The sequence below is a fragment of the Thermobia domestica genome, chromosome 15 (assembly GCF_964235325.1).
Source record: "Thermobia domestica chromosome 15, izTheDome1.hap1.1, whole genome shotgun sequence".
Taxonomy (NCBI): Eukaryota; Metazoa; Arthropoda; class Insecta; order Zygentoma; family Lepismatidae; genus Thermobia; species Thermobia domestica.
The window spans coordinates 9700451-9719340 of NC_137468.1; the positions used below are offsets into that span (position 1 = coordinate 9700451).

Here is an 18890-nt window from a genome sequence, read left to right on the forward strand (position 1 = left end):
CTTGCTTCCGAGTGCAACTATAGTTGCATGCATGGAATTATGGGTATGAGTAGAAATTTGAAAGTTCAGTATTTCTTTCTTTTTCTTAAAAGCAGAAGTAGATAAACAAAAATTGTATATTTGTATCATAAATATAATAAAATTATGAGTACTAATGGGTTAATATGACCGTAGAGCTGTAAACTCGAAATTATAACTTAGGGAAGGGGCGGGGGGCAACACTGTGAATCCATATAGACGGTCACTTTTGGTGCAGCGGATACGTGGTTCGCTCCAGGGTCATGTATAACATTGTGTCCCTCGGTTTTCTCATGGTTTTACCGTTTTTCTCCTCGTTATTCTATTAGTTATTTCGTAAACATTGACTTCCATCTTTCCTTTAGCCCAAAGGACATAATTGTGGTGTATTAAATTAAAGATTTTTATTTTTTTAAAGTTATAACCGTTTCATTATAAGTCAGTAAATTGAACCTCTTTGTAGGATATCTCTATTTCTTTTGTAACAATAACAATAAACACTAAAAGGAATGAGTAGACATAGGGAATAATGAGTACAGTAATAGAGTACATATATCAGTATATATGAGTAGGAGGAAGAAATTGAAATCTCGTGTCAGTTTGTCTATTAAATCATGGGTTATAACATGTCCTTAAACAATGCCAAAAGACTATGCAGCAGATTAATGCATATGAGTGATTGAGAGGTGATTTTGGTTATTCTAGTTGGGAAAGGTACGTCTCATCGTACTATTTAATACCATTTAGTAGTGTACCGCTCCTCGCATCTTGAGATCTGAAAGGTATATATTCCTTATAGTGCAGCGTTAGAGGAGAAATTTTGCTTTTGGAATTGTAAATATTTTAGGTACGTATATTGTGACTGGAGGACTGTGACAGATGGTGATAGAAGTGACAGACCAGCAACGTCCATCACCGACAGGAATGTTTGTGACGTCCACTTGCAAATCCGTTGCACCACATATACACTTGTTTCTGTAACATAACACTCTCTCTACAGATCTCCATCATCCTCGATACATGTCAGATGGTTTTGGTCCTTTTTCCCTTTAAAAACTTAATAACACCACGCACCTCCTTGTTGGAGTAATGTTAAAGTCGATAAACCATCTTTAAATTGCACTATGTACCACGCGGGTTTACGTACAAGGCTGTAATTGCATCCAAAGTTTTCTCACCTTGGTATCTGTAATATAGAATAGTAATATACTCAAAAAAAAGTCGGGTTTTAGAGACAAATTCACTTTTTTTTCTCTCTCTCTCTACACCTTTGTATACATCAATCAGTTGCTGACTCTGTGGCTCAGAATCAAGTGTAGTTAAAATGGAAACGATGATTTAGTCCGAGGAGAATTGATAGATGTTCGACGTGAGTATTGAGAAGCTCGTTGACTGTAAAAATCGAAGGTCTTTTTGCGGAGCACTTACAAGTAAAACTTTATAAGAGTCATATAAAGAATCTTTGTACTGGGAGTTTCTTTCGTAAACTGTAACAAGTAGAATACTACACCACAGTGAGAAACTCGGCACAAAAGTAAGAAATCTACTAGTAGAAAAGTAAACCTCACCATCAGAAAAATAACCTCTGCCCAGAAAGCTGATCATCATACAAGTAGACCTATCGTTTTCCCTCGTCAAGCTTTAACTTCTATGTATAAATTATGCCAAATATCACTCCAAATTGCATGTAATATGTGAAATTTTGCTCCAGAATTCATTTTTGCCTCTAAAAATTGGATACGGATAGGTCTCACAACAAATAAAAATGGTTCTAATCCAAAACTATTTTTAAAACTTTTTTTTTTCTTCTTTCTTTCAGGACATCCCGGCACAACAACATGCTGTTTTGATATTCAATGACATTAGCTCTGATGATACCGGATGTTTGTTGGAGTACATGTACACAGGGGAAACGAATGTTCGGGAGAATCATCTACCCAAGTTTTTGGAAATCGCTGAGAAATTTATGATACGAGGGTTGTGTGATAAACCCAAAGACCCAGCACCACAAACCAATGACAGTAAGGTATTTCTCTTTATATTCTTTATATGGCACAGTCATGTTTAAATTAATTTGGCCATTTACATGCAGGGCCGGATACAGGATTTTCTGAGGGAAGGGGGATGTACTAAATAACTGCCAGTATATTTGAATTAAATTGAGGTTTTTTTTTTCTAAAATGCCATTAGGCATCTGTGGTGTGAATGAGTATTTGCCCTGGAATTGCTGATTTTCTGCTCTCAGTGAATCTCTTTCCTTCAACCTTCAGAAGATTGACTGAAACTGAAAAAGATTGACTGATTTTTTGCAAAACTCACTGCCAGCTTCTCACTTTAGGTAGTGCGTATTTACAACAAACGGATGCACCTTTGCACCTCTCCTAAATCCGGCCCAGCTTTCATGCCTCTCTAAGAAAACCCTCCATACTTGTTCATAAGAGCACTATTATAAAAATATTATTTTATGTCGAAGGCTTTTCTTGAAATCATAATTGCAAATTTAAAAGGACAAAGTGGCTCAGTGATAGAGCCTGGTTCGATCTCCGGCTAAGTAAGTTTGTGGCTGACAACATCGTTTCTGTGGGTTCGCTTGGGCTACTCCCGTTTCCTCCCACTTTCTCATTCCACCAATTCTTTCATCATCATTCACCTGTTTTAATAATCGCTTCCTTTAGCCTGTAGGACATAATTGTGGGATCTGGAACCGAAAGATTTCATTTCTGCAACCACAATTACATTTTGAAAAATCTATATATAATTTCTTGCCCAAACGGATTTTTGGTGTATATAGCTTACAGTGTGTCTATGTCGCTTTGGATAATCGTATTTAAGGCTGGTTTAAAGGGACAAGTTTTGCCGATAGCCACTACAGTCTTCGTATCTCTCTCATGTATTTTTTACCTTTCACGAAAATTCACGATTTCTCTTACATATTTCAACCTAGAGACTTCAAATTTTTAGAGAAGGAACTTCATAACCTAACGAAGGCAACAATCCGTGCCGATTTTTTATTTAGAATTTTCTTCATTGTTGGAATGGCTTGATTGATGAAATGGATATTCAAACCTTTAACAATATAACTGATTCAACAATGAAGAAAATTCTAAATAAAAAATCGGCACGGATTGTTGTCTTCAATAAGTTATGGAGTTCCTTCTCTAAAAATTTGAAGTCTCTAGGCTGAAATTTGTAACAGAAATCGTGAATTTTCGTGAAAGGTAAAAAAATACATAAGAGAGATACGAAGACTGTAGTGACATCTACCGGCAAAACTTGTCCCTTTACATCAACCTTAAATGAAATTAGCCACATTTAAAAAAAAATATATATTTACTATACCTCATAGACACTGACTGTGGGCCTCACGAGTGGTGATGCAAATATCAAGACGATGTTCCCATTCGCGCCACATACGCTCCAACACATCTGATGAAATGGACTGGATGGCAACACTGATACGAACTTGCGACGATCCACAAAATCACGGTACCATTTCAAAATTGACGTGTATGTAGGAGCCTGATGTTGAAACGTTCACCTAAAGGCACACTAAATCTGCACCAAACTTCGCGTGCTGTGATACTTCAAAACACACCAACTTCATTCCTGTGGGATCACCATAACTCCTTAGAACTTATTCTTCAATAATACCACAACACAACGAAAGGAAATAAATTTACGTTAGAACATTAAACATAACAGTACAGAAACATAAAAGCTTCCCAAGTGAACCGATATCGACTTATCACAAAGTGAACATGAATGAATTTACTTTTTCTGTGTTTGATCCCATCCATTGTTGACATGCACAAAACTATTTGAGTTTTTCTTTCAAATGTGACAAATTGCATTTAAATACGATTATCTAAAGTGACGTAATACCTCTTTAAACTATGATAGTGTATAAAGTATGGGCATTATTAATCGTCAACATAGTTGTCAATCGTCATACGAATTCTGTTAAAAGAAATTTTCATATTTTTAATTACTATTATATAGTTCTTTGTTAATTGCGGTGTTTTCTATTTTTCAATCTTCTTTTTTTTCCTATATATATTAATTTTTCTCTTTATTTATTGTTCTTTCACTTTCCTGCACTCTTACCAGCCTAAAAGTCCCCTTAGTTCAATGTGCTTCACTAACTTTATTTATTTTATTAGCCTGCTTACACGATTGCATGACTATGTGACCTTGTATTCTAACATTGCGCCCACCTTGGATGCTTCAGTCGTGTTTTTTTTCCCTTATGTCTTTCATTGATTATCTGATGAAGGGTTTTAGCGAAAGGGCGTACTGTTGTGTTTTTTTTTTTAGATTAAACGAAGCTGCTTTATATTAGGGATGGCCAGAACCGGTTCCTACTGGAACCGGTTTTCGGGTCTGAACGGATCCGGTTCCGGAACCGGTTTTTCGGATCCAGATCTGGAACCGGTTTTTAGAATCCAGGTCTAGAACCAGTTCTTCGGATCCAGGTCTGGAACCGGTTCTTCGGATCCAAGTCTGGAACCGGTTCTAAAAACCAGATCTCCAAGAACCGGTTCCGCTGAAACCGAAACTGTGACCATCTCTACTCTAAACCCGAGCTCCTGGCAGGCTGTGAACAGTGTGCTAGATTAAATGGTGGAAGTGACAGGCAGGCGCCCAGGCGGCGGCCGCTTGTCTCATTTGGCTAAATAAACTGGGCAACTGGCAAACTGATTGGCTAAACAAGCAAACTGGCCAACTCATTTGGCTAAACACCCACTGGTGGACCAACATTTTTTTTCTGGGGGCACAAGCGGGTTTGGGCGGGAAGGGCACAAGCGCATGGTCCTTTTTGCAGTGTTTTGAAGGTGAACTTTGTGCCTCCTTTACGGGTCTTTGGGGTCTTTCGGATCCAGGTCTGGAACCGCTTCTTAAGATCCTGTTCTGAAACCGGGTTTTCAGATCCAGATCTGGAACCGGTTCCTAAGATCCGGTTCTGGAACCGGGTTTTCGGATCCATGTCGGGAACCGGTTCTCCGAAAACCGGTTCCGCCGGAACCGGAATTTGTGGCCATCCATACTTTATATATTTACCCTGTCTGTCCACGTGTCAGTGAGACAAGAACTCTTCAGAAATACTTGATGGATCACCGTTAATTTTCACCAGGATGTAGAGGGTCGAAAGTCAGAAATCAGTTCCTTAATGGATGTATTATTCAAATCAGAAGTGGTAGAAATAAATCATTTCCGGTTTCAACGTTGATCAGTATATAGCGAAACAGGAAATAGAGCAGTTCTCTGCATCGATTGAGCTTCCCAAGAATACATTTCAGCTACATTCTTAGGTGTCTACTGAAACCGGAAGTGATAGAAATCCACTATAACTTCCGGTTTCAATATTGATCTGCATAGAGGATAAATGATAAGAGATAGCAAGAATTGATTTAGCGTTCTAAGAATAAGGACCATCTTCTCTCTTAACTCCCTATTCAAATCGGATGGGAGGCATGGTGACTCAGTCAGTGGTAGTATGCTTTTCTCTGGTGCATGGGGTCCCTAGTTCGATCCCCGGTTAAGTAAGTTTGCGGTGAACAACAACATGTCCGTGGGTTTTCTCGGGATACTCCCGTTCCCTCCTTCCACTTTCTCATTCCACCAATTCTTCCATCATCATCATCATCATTCACTTGCTTTAATTATCGTCTTCCTTAACCTAAAAGGCATATACGTGGGAGGTGAAACTGAAACTGACTTCCTATTCAAAACGGAAGTGATCACATTAATCATATTAATCACTTATGATCACTATAAAGCAGTGTTTCTCAAAGTGTGGGTCGCGACCCATTGGTGGGTCCCGGCCCGCCTTTTGATGAGTCCCGTGAAGCTTCTACTTTTATTTATGAAATTTTATTTTGATGCAGAAACATATGTTGTGAAGTACTATTCAGAAACTGAAAATTGGAAGCGTTTGTTAATTAAGTGAAGAGTTACTCAGACCCTGCTTTGTTGTACAGTTAGTAGATATGTTGGGTTACTATAGAAAGGAAGTCAAAACCTATCAACTGGTAGGACATTGCGTTGGGAGTAGTGTTAGCTCTGTGTTATCTTTCTAAGGAAACACTTTAACCCTCTTTTCGCTTGCGGTCAATTTCATATAACAGATGCAGTTGTTGAGAAAGAAATTTACATTACACTTGCTCGATCTACCGACTAATATTTTTGTACCGACAGGGTCACTATATACATAAATTTACATTACAATTTAGTTTGGAATTGAGATATTTACGATAGGCATAAAAAAAATCAACTAAATTTTGATTTATTAAAATTTAAGCATCGAGCTCTACTTTGTAACATTCGTGGTTACTCAGGGTGTTCACAACATCCCCAAATACACCTAAATTTCGTGTTAATCACTTGCACGGATTGTTATTAAACGAATTGGAATTAGAGACATGATATACAAAATTTAATTGCTTTGAAAAACACCACCATTACGTAGAATGCCAATGTGTATTTGAATAAAAGTCGGTGGGCCACAAAACACTTTATTACTTAATGTGGGTCGCAATAACAAGAAGTTTGAGAACCATTGCTATAGAGTAAAAACGGTAATAGATGTGGAGAAACTGTTTTCTGCAGTCAATTAAGGATCCCATCTTCACTCTTATCTCTCCACTAAAACCGGAAATAGCAGAAATCTACCACCTCTTATCTCTCCACTAAAACCGGAAATAGTAGAAATCTACCATCTCTTATCTCTCCACTAAAACCAGAAATAGTAGAAATCTACCACCTCTTATCTCTCCACTAAAACCGGAAATAGTAGAACTCTACAACCACTTTCCGCTTCAGTATGAATATTAGACAAAATCATGGCAGATAAACCAAACTCGTTCACGTAGTGTACACGTAACTCTGCTACTTATTATTATTATTATTATTATTATTATTATTATTATTATTATTATTATTATTATTATTATTATTATTATTATTATTATTATTATTATTATTATTATGTGTAATTATGTTTTCTGTATTTTCTGGTAATCTTATGGATATAAAGCACAATATTATTTCTTTGTCTGTCCTCTGTGCACATCCACTTGTTGGTATGGCATTCTTCTACATAATTGTAGAGAAGAGACCAGGTCATTTGGGTAGAATTAAAATTCTCGTATATAATGTTCATTTACTATACAAAGCGACACCGTTGAACCGTTTGAAATGAATTCTGGAACAGAGTTAGTACCTATCTTAAAGTATATTTTCATCATCTCATTTGATTAAAATGCGTCTTCTAAGTAGAAGAGAGCGATATCGAAATTTATGCTAAAAAGATAATATCTCAGGAGCCCCTCACGTTACGGAGATGAAACCCGATGTATAAACTCTTCATTGAAAGTAATTCGATTCATGTCACAGCGTTTACGAAGATTTCTCTTCTAACGAGGCAATTTGTAGAACATTTTAATTTCTAAGTTGTTTGTATTAATAAAATGACAAAAATAAAAAGCAAACGGCTGCACCGTTCTAAATTAATTTTCAAACATATTTTAGCACTTGGGTTGAGCTGCGGTTTTGTCATTTCATTTCGATTGAAATACGCATTCTAATGGGAAAAGTGAGTTCAAATATTTGTTTTAATTCACTTCCCTCCCATAAATCTGTTTTTCCGTGCGAAGAACAGGCATTTCAACTACCTAAGCTTGGCATACTTCTAGGTAACTTTAGGGAAGACACTTTTAGTTAGCCCGGCGGGAGCTCATGTGGTTCGGATTCCACGTTAATCAGTAGGTCCACGTCTCATATAGCCCTCGCTGCTGAACGGGACGTAAAACTCAAAGTCAAGTCAACTCAACTCAACTCAACACTTTTAGGTAGCTACTTTCCGTTTCTAGTTTCTCGCGATTTTCTCGGAAACGGTTCCAAGAAAATAAACTCGATATATCGAAATTGAATTCTATTGTATTTGAATTGAGTTGATTTTCAGTTTTACGTTCCTTTCAGCAGCGAGGCTATATGAGACATGGATCTACTGATTAACGTGGAATCCGAACCACATGAGTTCCTGCCGGGAATCGAAGCCGGGTTTCTCACTTCAAAGGCGCGTAGGCTAACCGCTTAGCCACCAAGGAGCTCTAGACTCTATTGTATTTGAGTTTAGCGTTCCGCTCTGCTGCGAGGCTATATGAAACGTGGACCAGCAGCTTAACGTAGGATCCGAACCATATGAGCTGCATCCGGGCATCAAACCCAGGTTTCCCACACCAAAGGCGCGTACTGTATCCACAAAAACAGGACGGATCTCGACTTTATCGAAATAAAATCTATATATATAAAAGAGAACGTACAAAATCCTTTGTCCGCTCATCACGCTAATACGGCTGAACCAATTTCTTTCATTTTTGGGGGGTTATTAGGATTTGGACCCTAGATGGTTTTTATCATATCACTTTAATTTTTAATTACCAGTGTCTTGAGATAATTGACCATTCAAGTGTCCATAACGTACAAATCCTTTGTTATTAGTTCATCATAGGTAAAAATAAACGTATTTATATGCAACCCGCATGACCGTGTCACTCGGCGGGTTAACATAAATGACAGGCGATATACAGCGGAAAATAGCTTGAATCTTCTGTTTAAAATTTTTTAATTGATTTGCTTATTTTTACAGACACTTTTACAATATGCCAGCACCGGGATGACCGCAGCGAAGCGGGGCGGGTTAACATAAATGACAGGCGATATAATGTTAAGATTTACTGCAATCTTCTATGGTTTTTATCATATCACTTGAAAGCGAAAAAGTAAAAATTATCTAAGTAACAAAGTTTATTGCGTTCCGGGGTGACCGCAGCGAAGCGGGGTGAACGCTGCTAGTTGTAAAATGTAGCGCAATTGTGCGGAAAGTTCACTACTAGGTTCAGCTGTAAGTTGATGTCAGACCTGATCCGTTGCGACTCATATACCCTGCCTGACATTTTGGACACGAACGGCATCTTGTGCACAAAATGTCAAATATGTTTTTAAACTATCTAATTTATAAAATGATTTTAATGGTAGGTTTTGTAAGATTGGTTCCTTGGTTATCGAGTTATATGTTGTGTAACCAACAATTCTTTTCCACCTAATAAGAGGTTAAATCATGAATGCTTTAAGCTGTATCATATGTCATTGCAAGTGATCATTCCTTTCTTAAAAAAGTTATTGACTACAGGCTTAGTAGTACATCTTTTATAAAATCGTGCTTCTGTATGTGTTGCCAGAAGAATTAGAAATACTTTGAGCATGTCAGGACCCTGTGGCCTTGTGTACGTCCCACAGTTACCGGGTCTATATTTCCACAACTGTGTATGTGATATATTGATCTGATTTTAGAATGTTTTTTCATTTTATTACAGAGGGATAGCAACCAACATGTGACAGATGACGATACAGTGTCCCGTAAAAGAGTTCGAAACGAAGCAGGGAGTAGTTTTGAAGGTGTTCCTGCTGACAGTCTACATTCTAGTTCAACTCCTTTACAAAGGAACATTTCCTTTCCTACACACAATAACAGTGTACTTTCTAGTTCAGCTCCGTTACAAAGAAGTGTTTCCTTTCCTACACGCAATGATGTAAACCAGCAGTCAGTCAAGCAGGAGCCTCATAATGACGATGATGATGATGACGAACCCGTGATTTGCGATCTTGATGCTAGTCCAGCCCCCTACCCAACAAGAATGTCTAGTAATTTAACCACTGGAAGTCAAGAGCCAAGGCGTGAAGAGTTAAACCCATTAATGATGAATTCACTGATAAATAACCAAGAACCTATACTTGAAGGTAATGTATTTAATCTTCAGATAACATGCTAATGTTCTCGGGGGTTTTAACAATAATCTTTATTTTTATTTTATTATTATTATTATTATTATTATTATTATTATTATTATTATTATTATTATTATTATTATTATTATTATTATTATTATTATTATTATTATTATTATTATTATTATTATTGAGACAGCCGTGTATTTTCTAAACTAATAGATAAAAAAGGCTGAAAATTTATACAAAAGAAATATCCACAAGGAGAAACCTTATGACATACTCTGCAATACGAACACATGAACAGTGTTGCCAGCTATATTATACATTTTTAAACGACGCCAGGTCAGTCTATTACATATTGTAAATCTACATGTTATTCAAAATCATACAATACCACATTTATCATTTCCGAGTTGCCAACTAAAGACACTAGAGTATCATATATTTTTATATCTTAGAGAAGTCTTTATCACACTAACAGCATAACTAAGACGGTCTGGGCAGTGAACATCCAAAGTACTGTAGGTTACATACCATGGGTATGATACGATGTTTTTTTGAAATAGATGGAAACAAAATCACAAGGGGTTGAAAATTTAACTTCTTTTCGAAATGCTTTATTTCGAAGAAAATGCTTAGATAAGTTTCATATCAAAGAGTTTTTTAACATTTCCAATAAACGAACTAATCATTTTATCATTTACAGTAATTTGGTATCTGAAATCGTTCCGGAGATGTCATAAACATTTATAAAGTTTGCAACACTGCTTAAATTTATATATAGCAACTTTATGTTGGGTAGCAACCAGGGTTGGCTGGTTTAAACCAAGGTGGTTTAGACCAGCTGGTGGTTTCACGCGATAACCCAAAAACGAAAAATGTTCGTAAAAGTGTAAATGTTCATAAAATCTTGCTGAACACACATTTGTGGGTTATCGCGTGTCACTCCCGTATATTATTCGTATTATATTCAGACCTAAATTCCCCATTCATTACTCAAAGAGATTATACTACAAAAGCAACTTTTTTTATAAGTTTCTTTTGTGATTTTTTAATAATTATTATTGTTATGCAATTGCAATCAAAGAAAAAGTGTAAATATTGTTTCGGTTTAATAATGTTTACTATTGATAAAATACATCGAGATGCCGTACTTTTTTTTTTTTTTTTTTTTTTTAAGGGGGAAGGGTCTTACAAACCCCACGAGAGGCATTTACTGAAATCAGAAGTATCTTTGGTATCTATTTATGTATAAATGGGTCAAAGCCAAAGTGGACTCAAATAATCCTTATCTTTATTCACTTTCCTTAGTGATATGCAAATTAAATCATTGAATTTCTTTAACTTGGACTAATAAAAGTCGTAGTGAACTAACTTGGACTTAATTAGATCTTCTGTACTCTCCAGTATTTTGAAATTGTCCATATGTAATTCTGTATAATGGTTTCACTTGTACAACTGTTTTATCTTTTTGTCCTTCTGAAATGACTATTGGCAATTATATTGACAAGTATGTAAAGATTAGTACAACGCATTTTTACCAGAAGTCCTTCGTGAGTGAGTCGTTAGATATATTCCATTTGTGGCCAATTAGTCCCGGTTTCGAGTTCAAATGGAGGACAATTTGTTTCAGATGTAAGTCGACAAACGGTTTGGACTCTGCTTTAAGCTTATATGACTCCTTCCAGCATAACCCGGTTGTTGCATAATAACAAGGTGAAACAAACTTATTTCTGTCCATATCTGATATAGATACATAGAGCAAATTATTTAAACAAAACAAAAAAAAAAAAAAAAAAAACTGGTTTAAACAAAAAAAAATCTTTTTTTTTCTTCTTTTTGTTTTCATCCTCCATCGATGTTTGCTTCGTACAAAATTTCAGCTTTTTTTATTGATTGATTTAGAAGTTACACGGTTGTCTCAAATTTTAAAAACTGATCTGTATATTGTGGAATGATTGAATATATTAATTATACAATACATATCAAAACAGCACATCAAGTATTTATTCCTGTGTATCATTGTATTTGAGTAGAATACGGAATAAATTATACTTTTGCGTGGAGTCAACTTTTCGATTATATTTTGTGTGTGTATGTTAATATAAGCTATTGATCTACAATATTTTAACTATTTTTAAAGAGAACAATTATAATGAAATGAATAAACTCCAGATATACTGGGTATTTCAAAACAACACTGACTTCGTTTAGAAGGTGATTCCTGACACCAAGATAAGACAAAAAATATAGACCAACCTGGGTGCACAAATGTGTCCCTTTGGAGTTATAGGCTGCCGAAAACATGAGAAAATGAACTTTAAAGGTTCATAGCTCCAAACTGTGGGACCTACCGTAGTCGGGTCAAAACTTTACTTAGGAAATAATATATGCCCTCTCCAAAAATGTGTGTTTCAGTTTCCTAAGGTACTCACGCAACATTTTTTATAGAAATAGTTTGGCTGCGGGCATATAATTTGAAATACTCACCTCTATAAAAATAGTTGCGGAAGTACCGCAGGATTCTGAAACTTGCATATTTGGATAGAGTACATACTATTTCCTAAGTAAAGTCTTGAACCAACTACGGTATGTATTATACTTTTGGAGCTATGGACAATCATTTTTTCATGTTTTCGGCTGCCTATAACTCCGAAAGGAAGCATTTGTGCACCCAAGTTGGTCTATACTTTTTGTCTTACCTTGGTGTCAGGAATCACCTCCCAAACGTTGTCGGTGTCGTTTTGAAACACCCTGTATATTAATAATTATTACATACTATTTATGGGTTTGTTTCGTGAATTTAGCAGAATAACTGTTTTCTGTCGTAGTCGAATATAATTTAGAAAACGTATGAATTGCTATGATTTTTTGTCTCATTTTCCTATTAAAAAATGCAAACATTACTACTCCATTTACGTCTCAGTCAATGGATATTTGTGGAAGATACTTCCATCAAATTTAGTTGCTGAAGAACATGTGCATGAGATTGATGGCTAGTGAGTTGAGTTGAGTTGCTTTTTAAGTTTAACGTTCCGTTAAACAGCGAGGGCTATATGAAACGTGGAGCTACTTATTAACATGGAATCCGAACCACATGAGCTCCCGCTGGGAATTAAATCGAGGTCTCTCATGTCAAACGCGCCTACACTAACCACTTAGTCACGAAGGAGCTCACTAGTGAGTTGATAACAATTACTTAACCCGAAAAAGCCCACGCGAATTTTACCCTTAAAAGGCCCACGGGGTGCCTCTGAGGCTCCCTGCTGCATATACAAGCTACCTGAACTCCCCGCGACCATTTGTATTTTCCGTCATTAATAGGAAAGGCTAGTCACTACTTTGCTATGAAATCATTTGTCAATGGTAATAAACAATGAACAGTATCAAATAATTAGAAAAGTACATACTTCAATAGGAGCCTCAGAGGCACCCCTTGGGCCTTTGCGTTAGTATAAAAAATAACGCTATTTTTTTCTGAGGTAAAGTAAAAAAAAACGCTTAGGAAACACAATCAAAGGGGGTATTTCAAAGAGATAGAAGAATTCTAGAGCGCAGGTCACGGGACGAAATATCTATTAAGAATAATGGCATTAAAAATTGACCAGGGTGCCTCCGAGGCACCCCTTGGGCCTTTACGTCAATATAAAAAATAACCCTATTTTTTTCTGAAGTAAGATAAGAAAACGTATGAACAACTCAGTCAGGGGGCATATTCCAAAGAGATAGGAGAATTCTAAACCGGAAGACACGCGACGAAAGATGTATTAAGAGTAATTGCATTGAAAGTGGACCAGGGTGCCTCTGAGGCACTCCCTGAGCTTTCTTGGGTTAAACATTTCCTTAAACAATTACTTACGAAAGTTGTTTCCAAATATGTGTTAGCAGTTATAGCATACTTTGTTTCCAGCTTCATCCGTGTGCAAAATCGAGACAAGAGGAGTGCCTGCATCTGAAGATCAAAGTTTTCCAAGGTCTCTGAAGGACTTCGACCCTACTCAGTATCTTGAAGAAGGAAGTAAGTCATCTTTTTGTTTCTTTTTTAATGTAAATTCTACAGAAGGTTGTTCAGTTTACATCGGACCGATTTTGGAGGATGCTCATCTTGGGAGAAACCTTGCCGCCATCATCGATGATATTCTGTTGAGCCCCTAATACTATGGACTACTTCCTGACATCGAACTTCCCATTGAGTAAACTCCGGCGAATTATGGACAAGGGAAGTCAATCCCATTCCTCTCAGCAAAGCTTTCCAGAAACTAACAAACGTGTATGGACACCGATTTGAGACGTCTTTTCAACAGGCCAGAGCCACAGAAATTCACTGAACTAGCGTCAGGGCTCTTTACAAGAATATCTTGAAACTCAATGATATGAATTCCTGATTCCCATGCCATTTCTTAATAAAAATGTAAATATGTTCTGGCAGTATGACGTGAAACCTTGTCCCTATTTATCTGCACCGTGCAATTGTGGGATGTCAACCCGACAGATAAGTGTCTTAACGAATTCTTGAAAGTATCTTGCATTTACTTGAACTGAAAACTTTTCCCGGGAGTGGCAAACAAAGTTAATGTGTACTTCATCTGTTCTGACGACTGCTTGCGATGTGGACCCCCGCGGGTGTTTTCCGTACATCTTTCTGCAGTACGTTTTTCATTCTCAATATAGCACGGGAGCAGAGGGTATACACGGGCTTTTACTGGTGCACCTCGTTCGGAGCCCTTACAAATGGTTATGTTCATAGTTTCAAAGCTGCCAAATTAAATCTCTGGCGTATGGCACGTAGGATTTGTAGATTGGCACGCCAATCGGCGGATCACCTGCAGCACGATGATGTCATTTTCCTAGCAACCCTTTTCATGGGCAATTGTTTCGTGACGGGCTCCTTGGTTTATGTAACGGATCACAGTAGTTACTGCGAATGTAAACCCATTCTGGCATTTTTAGTAGAATCAGAGCATTTACGTAGTGACTTAACCTTCCCACTTACTGTTTAATTTAGGCACCATTTGACAGCATTCATGTACTTAGAACTTCAGAAATACTATTCCTCACGAGAGCAAACGCGCCGTTCTAGCGTAATTCCCAGCAGACGCTAGCGTTGTTCGATATAATAAAAACCGAACAACTTTATTATTTTTATCATAATCTTCAAATTAGTATGCTTGTATGTGGTATTCCTGTGTTGTATTTGCATCAATTCTGTAACGCATCTAGTTGTAGTAGCGGGTCGTGCATGCGTACCGCTGAACGTTATTTTAATAATAATAATTGTATTTTGTTACTGTTGTTACAAATAGTTGTGTAAATCATTATCAGAACAAACAGCAGTACTTTCTCTTTCAGGACATTTTATCCCAGCGTGGAATGGGTTTGCATTTCCAACCTGATAACTAGAAAACAATCTGCACATTCGATGCACATTATGAATTCAATATGGCTTAAATAACTTGTTACGATGTGAAGGAAAATATGACTTGTGCGAAGATGTATACATTTCAGAAGTTGTAACATCCAATCATTTGTTACAAAACTCACTCGTATCTGACTGAAACATCACACATACCCATAGAATGAATAACTTAATTTAATGGAGATGTTTAGTTCGGCAGACTGGTATTTCAGATCATAGGCGCTGATTACATGGGTGCTGCGGGGAGATTTTTTAATAAGTACTCGGCACCCAATGAAATTTAGCATTGGAATTAAGTGTTATGCCGTGAAGAAAGCTATGTTGCTGTCTGTATATATGAATTTTCAGTTGTACAAGATGTTAACGTGATGGGGGAAACAACTACTGTATTCACATTTTCGTGATCTGCATTCGAAGAAAGAAAAAAAAAAGTGCCCGAAGAAAATTTTCTACGGAGGGACCCATCTCCATGGTTGTTATATTAACGTATACATTTTCGTGAGCCAGGGAAGCCCGGGCTCCACCTTGCCCTCCCCTTGGGCGCCCATGGAAAAAGCGTTCGAAACAGTCATGCAAGCCTGAGTGCTGAACTATATAGTGTTAGCCACAACCCACAAGAATTAGCACGGGAGGGTAAGCTATGTCGTGAATCTTCTGTCGTACTGGCCGGAACTGTCCGCAAGGATATGAACAGGGTTTGTTTATTTATTTAGGGTGTTGATGGCTTCAGTAATAGTTTGTGATTTCTTGAGACAGTTCCCAACATAGCCAGATTACTTAATTACGAGGTAGGATCAGAAACTAAGGTTACAGGCCGATATTTTTGGAGTTTCGTCTGTTTTAGAGGAATGAGGAGTGTGCGGTAATTTTACTACATGGAGTTGGCAACTGTGCAGAGTTTCTGCCACCCGCCATCTACGGCGCTAGTTGTAGGTAAACGCAAATGGCGACTTGTTTCGAAAACTAGTCTCGCGAAGAAGTCCGGTCAGTTATTTGATTTCTGTAGGCGAAATATGTAATTATAGCTGAAATTCACCGTCAGATGGTAGAGGTTTACGGAGCGACTGTAATGTCTTATCACCATGTTGCAGAATGTTATCGAAAGTTTGCAGCTGATAGAAAACACGTCACAATTGAAGCAATTTCGCTGGCACATCATCAACCACCCTCCCTACAGCCCGGACTTCGCTCCAAGCGACTTTCATCTTTTCCCGCGCTTGAAGGAGCACTTAGGAGGTCGTCACTTCGCTTCAGACGAGTAGGTGAAACATTTTGTAACAAAGCGGTTGAACACGCAAGGACAGGACTTTTACCAGAAGGAAATGTTCAAACTCATCGTACGATAGGACAAATGCCTCTACCAATATGGAGATTGTGTCGAAAAGTAACCTAATGTATGTACTATCTGTGGGCTGTATTGATTGTATGAAGTAATATATACAAGTTTCACTGTAGGCTTTGTAACCTCACTTTTTGATCACCTTCGTAGTAAGAATTAGACATAATTGCTTTTTCGCTGTTGTTTATAATATCCTTCTTAATGTATCATCCACAGGTTCAGCTGCGGGCAGCTACAGAACGTGCCCAGTGTGTTTGAAACAAGTGACTTCAACCAATTTGAAGAGACACTATTTAGCCTTACATACTCGGATGGAGGCAGCTAGTTGTCCTGCGTGTGGAAAGGTGTTCAAAAATAAATTCAGTTTGAAAACACACATCAAAGTAAGGCACGGAGGATCAATAGCGGAAAAATATGACCAAGGTACTGTGTATGATAATGAAGAAGACACACAAACAATGAGAGTAAATACTGATGACACACAATCAGTTGTTGAATAAATGTATAACATAAGGTGAAGAGGAAGTACAAATGTTTTTCTTCGAAAGTTACATATTATTTTATGTGGATATCTATTGATCCCACTTGTTTTGTGCAACAAACACTTTTAAAAATGTATGTGATGCACATTATGAAATGTTATAAACAGAATAGTTGGTAAATGATTGTGTTAGACAAACATGAAGAAGATTCTTATTTTCTTAAAATATTCTTTAAGGTTAGTGTAAAGGGACAAGTTTTGCCGATAGATGTCACTACAGTCTTCGTATCTCTCTCATGTATTTTTTACCTTTCACGAAAATTCACGATTTTTCTTACAAATTTCAAACAAGAGACTTCAAATTTTTAGAGAAGGAACTTCATAACATATCGAAGGCAAGAATCCTTGCCGATTTTTTATTTAGAATTTTCTTCATTGTTGAAATGAATATCCAGACCTTTAACAATATAACTGTTTCAAGGATGAAGAAAATTCTAAATAAAAAAATCGGCACGGATTGTTGCCTTCGATAAGTTATGAAGTTCTTTCTCTAAAAATTTGAAGTTTCTAGGTTGAAATCTGTAAGAGAAATCGTGAATTTTCGTGAAAGGTAAAAAATACATGAGAGATATACGAAGACTGTAGTGACATCTATCGACAAAACTTGTCCCTTTAAACCATCCTTAAGTAAAGTTCAAATTGTCAGCTCAAGTTGATAAAAGTTTTAAATGAATTTAAAGTGAAGAAAATAGTACGAGTATTCGTGGTGTATCCTGAGGAAAATCCAATCCGTTTTAACATTTTCTCAAACCGTTGTAAGCGATTGGGAAGATATTCATAAAAATATTGTAAGTAGTCTTGCAGATGCCCGTACGATGATAGTTTTGTGTGGAAATGTATCAGCAGTGTATTGGATTGTCAAACATGTATAGACAGACGTTTATGATCATACAAGTTTCTAGTCGTGTAATGTTCTAAAGTATAAATAAAGTCCTGTGGTAATTATTATTATTATTATTATTTTATTATTTGTGTTTTGCATGAAATGTAGCAACTTAAAATGTTTGTTTTAAAATGGGTTCTACCCAAGAAAATGAAATGAAATCTTTGAGTTTAGCGGTCACGATTATGCCTCTTAGAGTAAGGGAGACAATGATTAAAGCAAGTGAATGATGATCGAAGACTTGGTGGAATGAGAAAGTGGGAGGAAACAGGAATACTCCGAGAAAACTCACGAGCACGATGACACAAACTTGACCGGTGATCGAACCAAAGATCCCACGCACCAGAGGTAAGCACTTTACCACTGCACCACCATGCCCCTAGATTCTACCTAAGAATTCTCGAATAGTTAACATACATGTCTTTGTTTGGATTTTAGCGTTCCTCTTTAGCACTGAGGCTTTATACAATGTGGACCCACAATTTAAGATGAAATCCTAATTATATGTTTCACCAGTAATCGAAACCGGATCTTCTGACTCAAAGATAAGAACATTAGCCTCTGGTCCATAAAGAAGCTCACTGCCTCTACTTGGCAAGCGTAATCCTATTGTTTGAATTCTCACTGAGACCAAGGAAGACAATTGAAAATGAAATTTTTGAGTTTTTCGTCCCACGGTTATGTCGGTTAGGCTAAAGGAGACGATGATGATGAAAGATGAATGAAAATGGTGAGATGGAGAAAGTGGGAGGAAACGTGAGAACCCAAAGAAAACCCACTCACACGGTATTTGTCTCCACAAAGTTCACTTGGCGGGAGCAGGGTTTGAACCCGAGACCCCAAGCACCAGAGAGGAAGACAATTGGATTAACAGGAATGATGAATATGAAACAATTAGCGGAAT

The 18890-nt window shown here is 37.1% G+C and overlaps 1 protein-coding gene across 2 annotated transcripts in view; it reads left to right on the forward strand.

The window, feature by feature from the left end:
• Positions 1–18051, forward strand: part of LOC145672065 (uncharacterized) — a 33022-nt gene extending 14971 nt beyond the window's left edge. For both annotated transcript variants that reach the window (XM_081741299.1, XM_081741298.1), the window contains exons 3-6: positions 1838–2044; positions 9393–9816; positions 13718–13825; positions 16779–18051. In XM_081741299.1, the coding sequence (XP_081597425.1) occupies positions 1838–2044; positions 9393–9816; positions 13718–13825; positions 16779–17062 (1023 nt within the window). In that variant the 3' untranslated portion in view covers positions 17063–18051. The remainder of the gene's footprint in view (positions 1–1837; positions 2045–9392; positions 9817–13717; positions 13826–16778) is intronic.
• Positions 18052–18890: the final 839 nt, after the last annotated feature.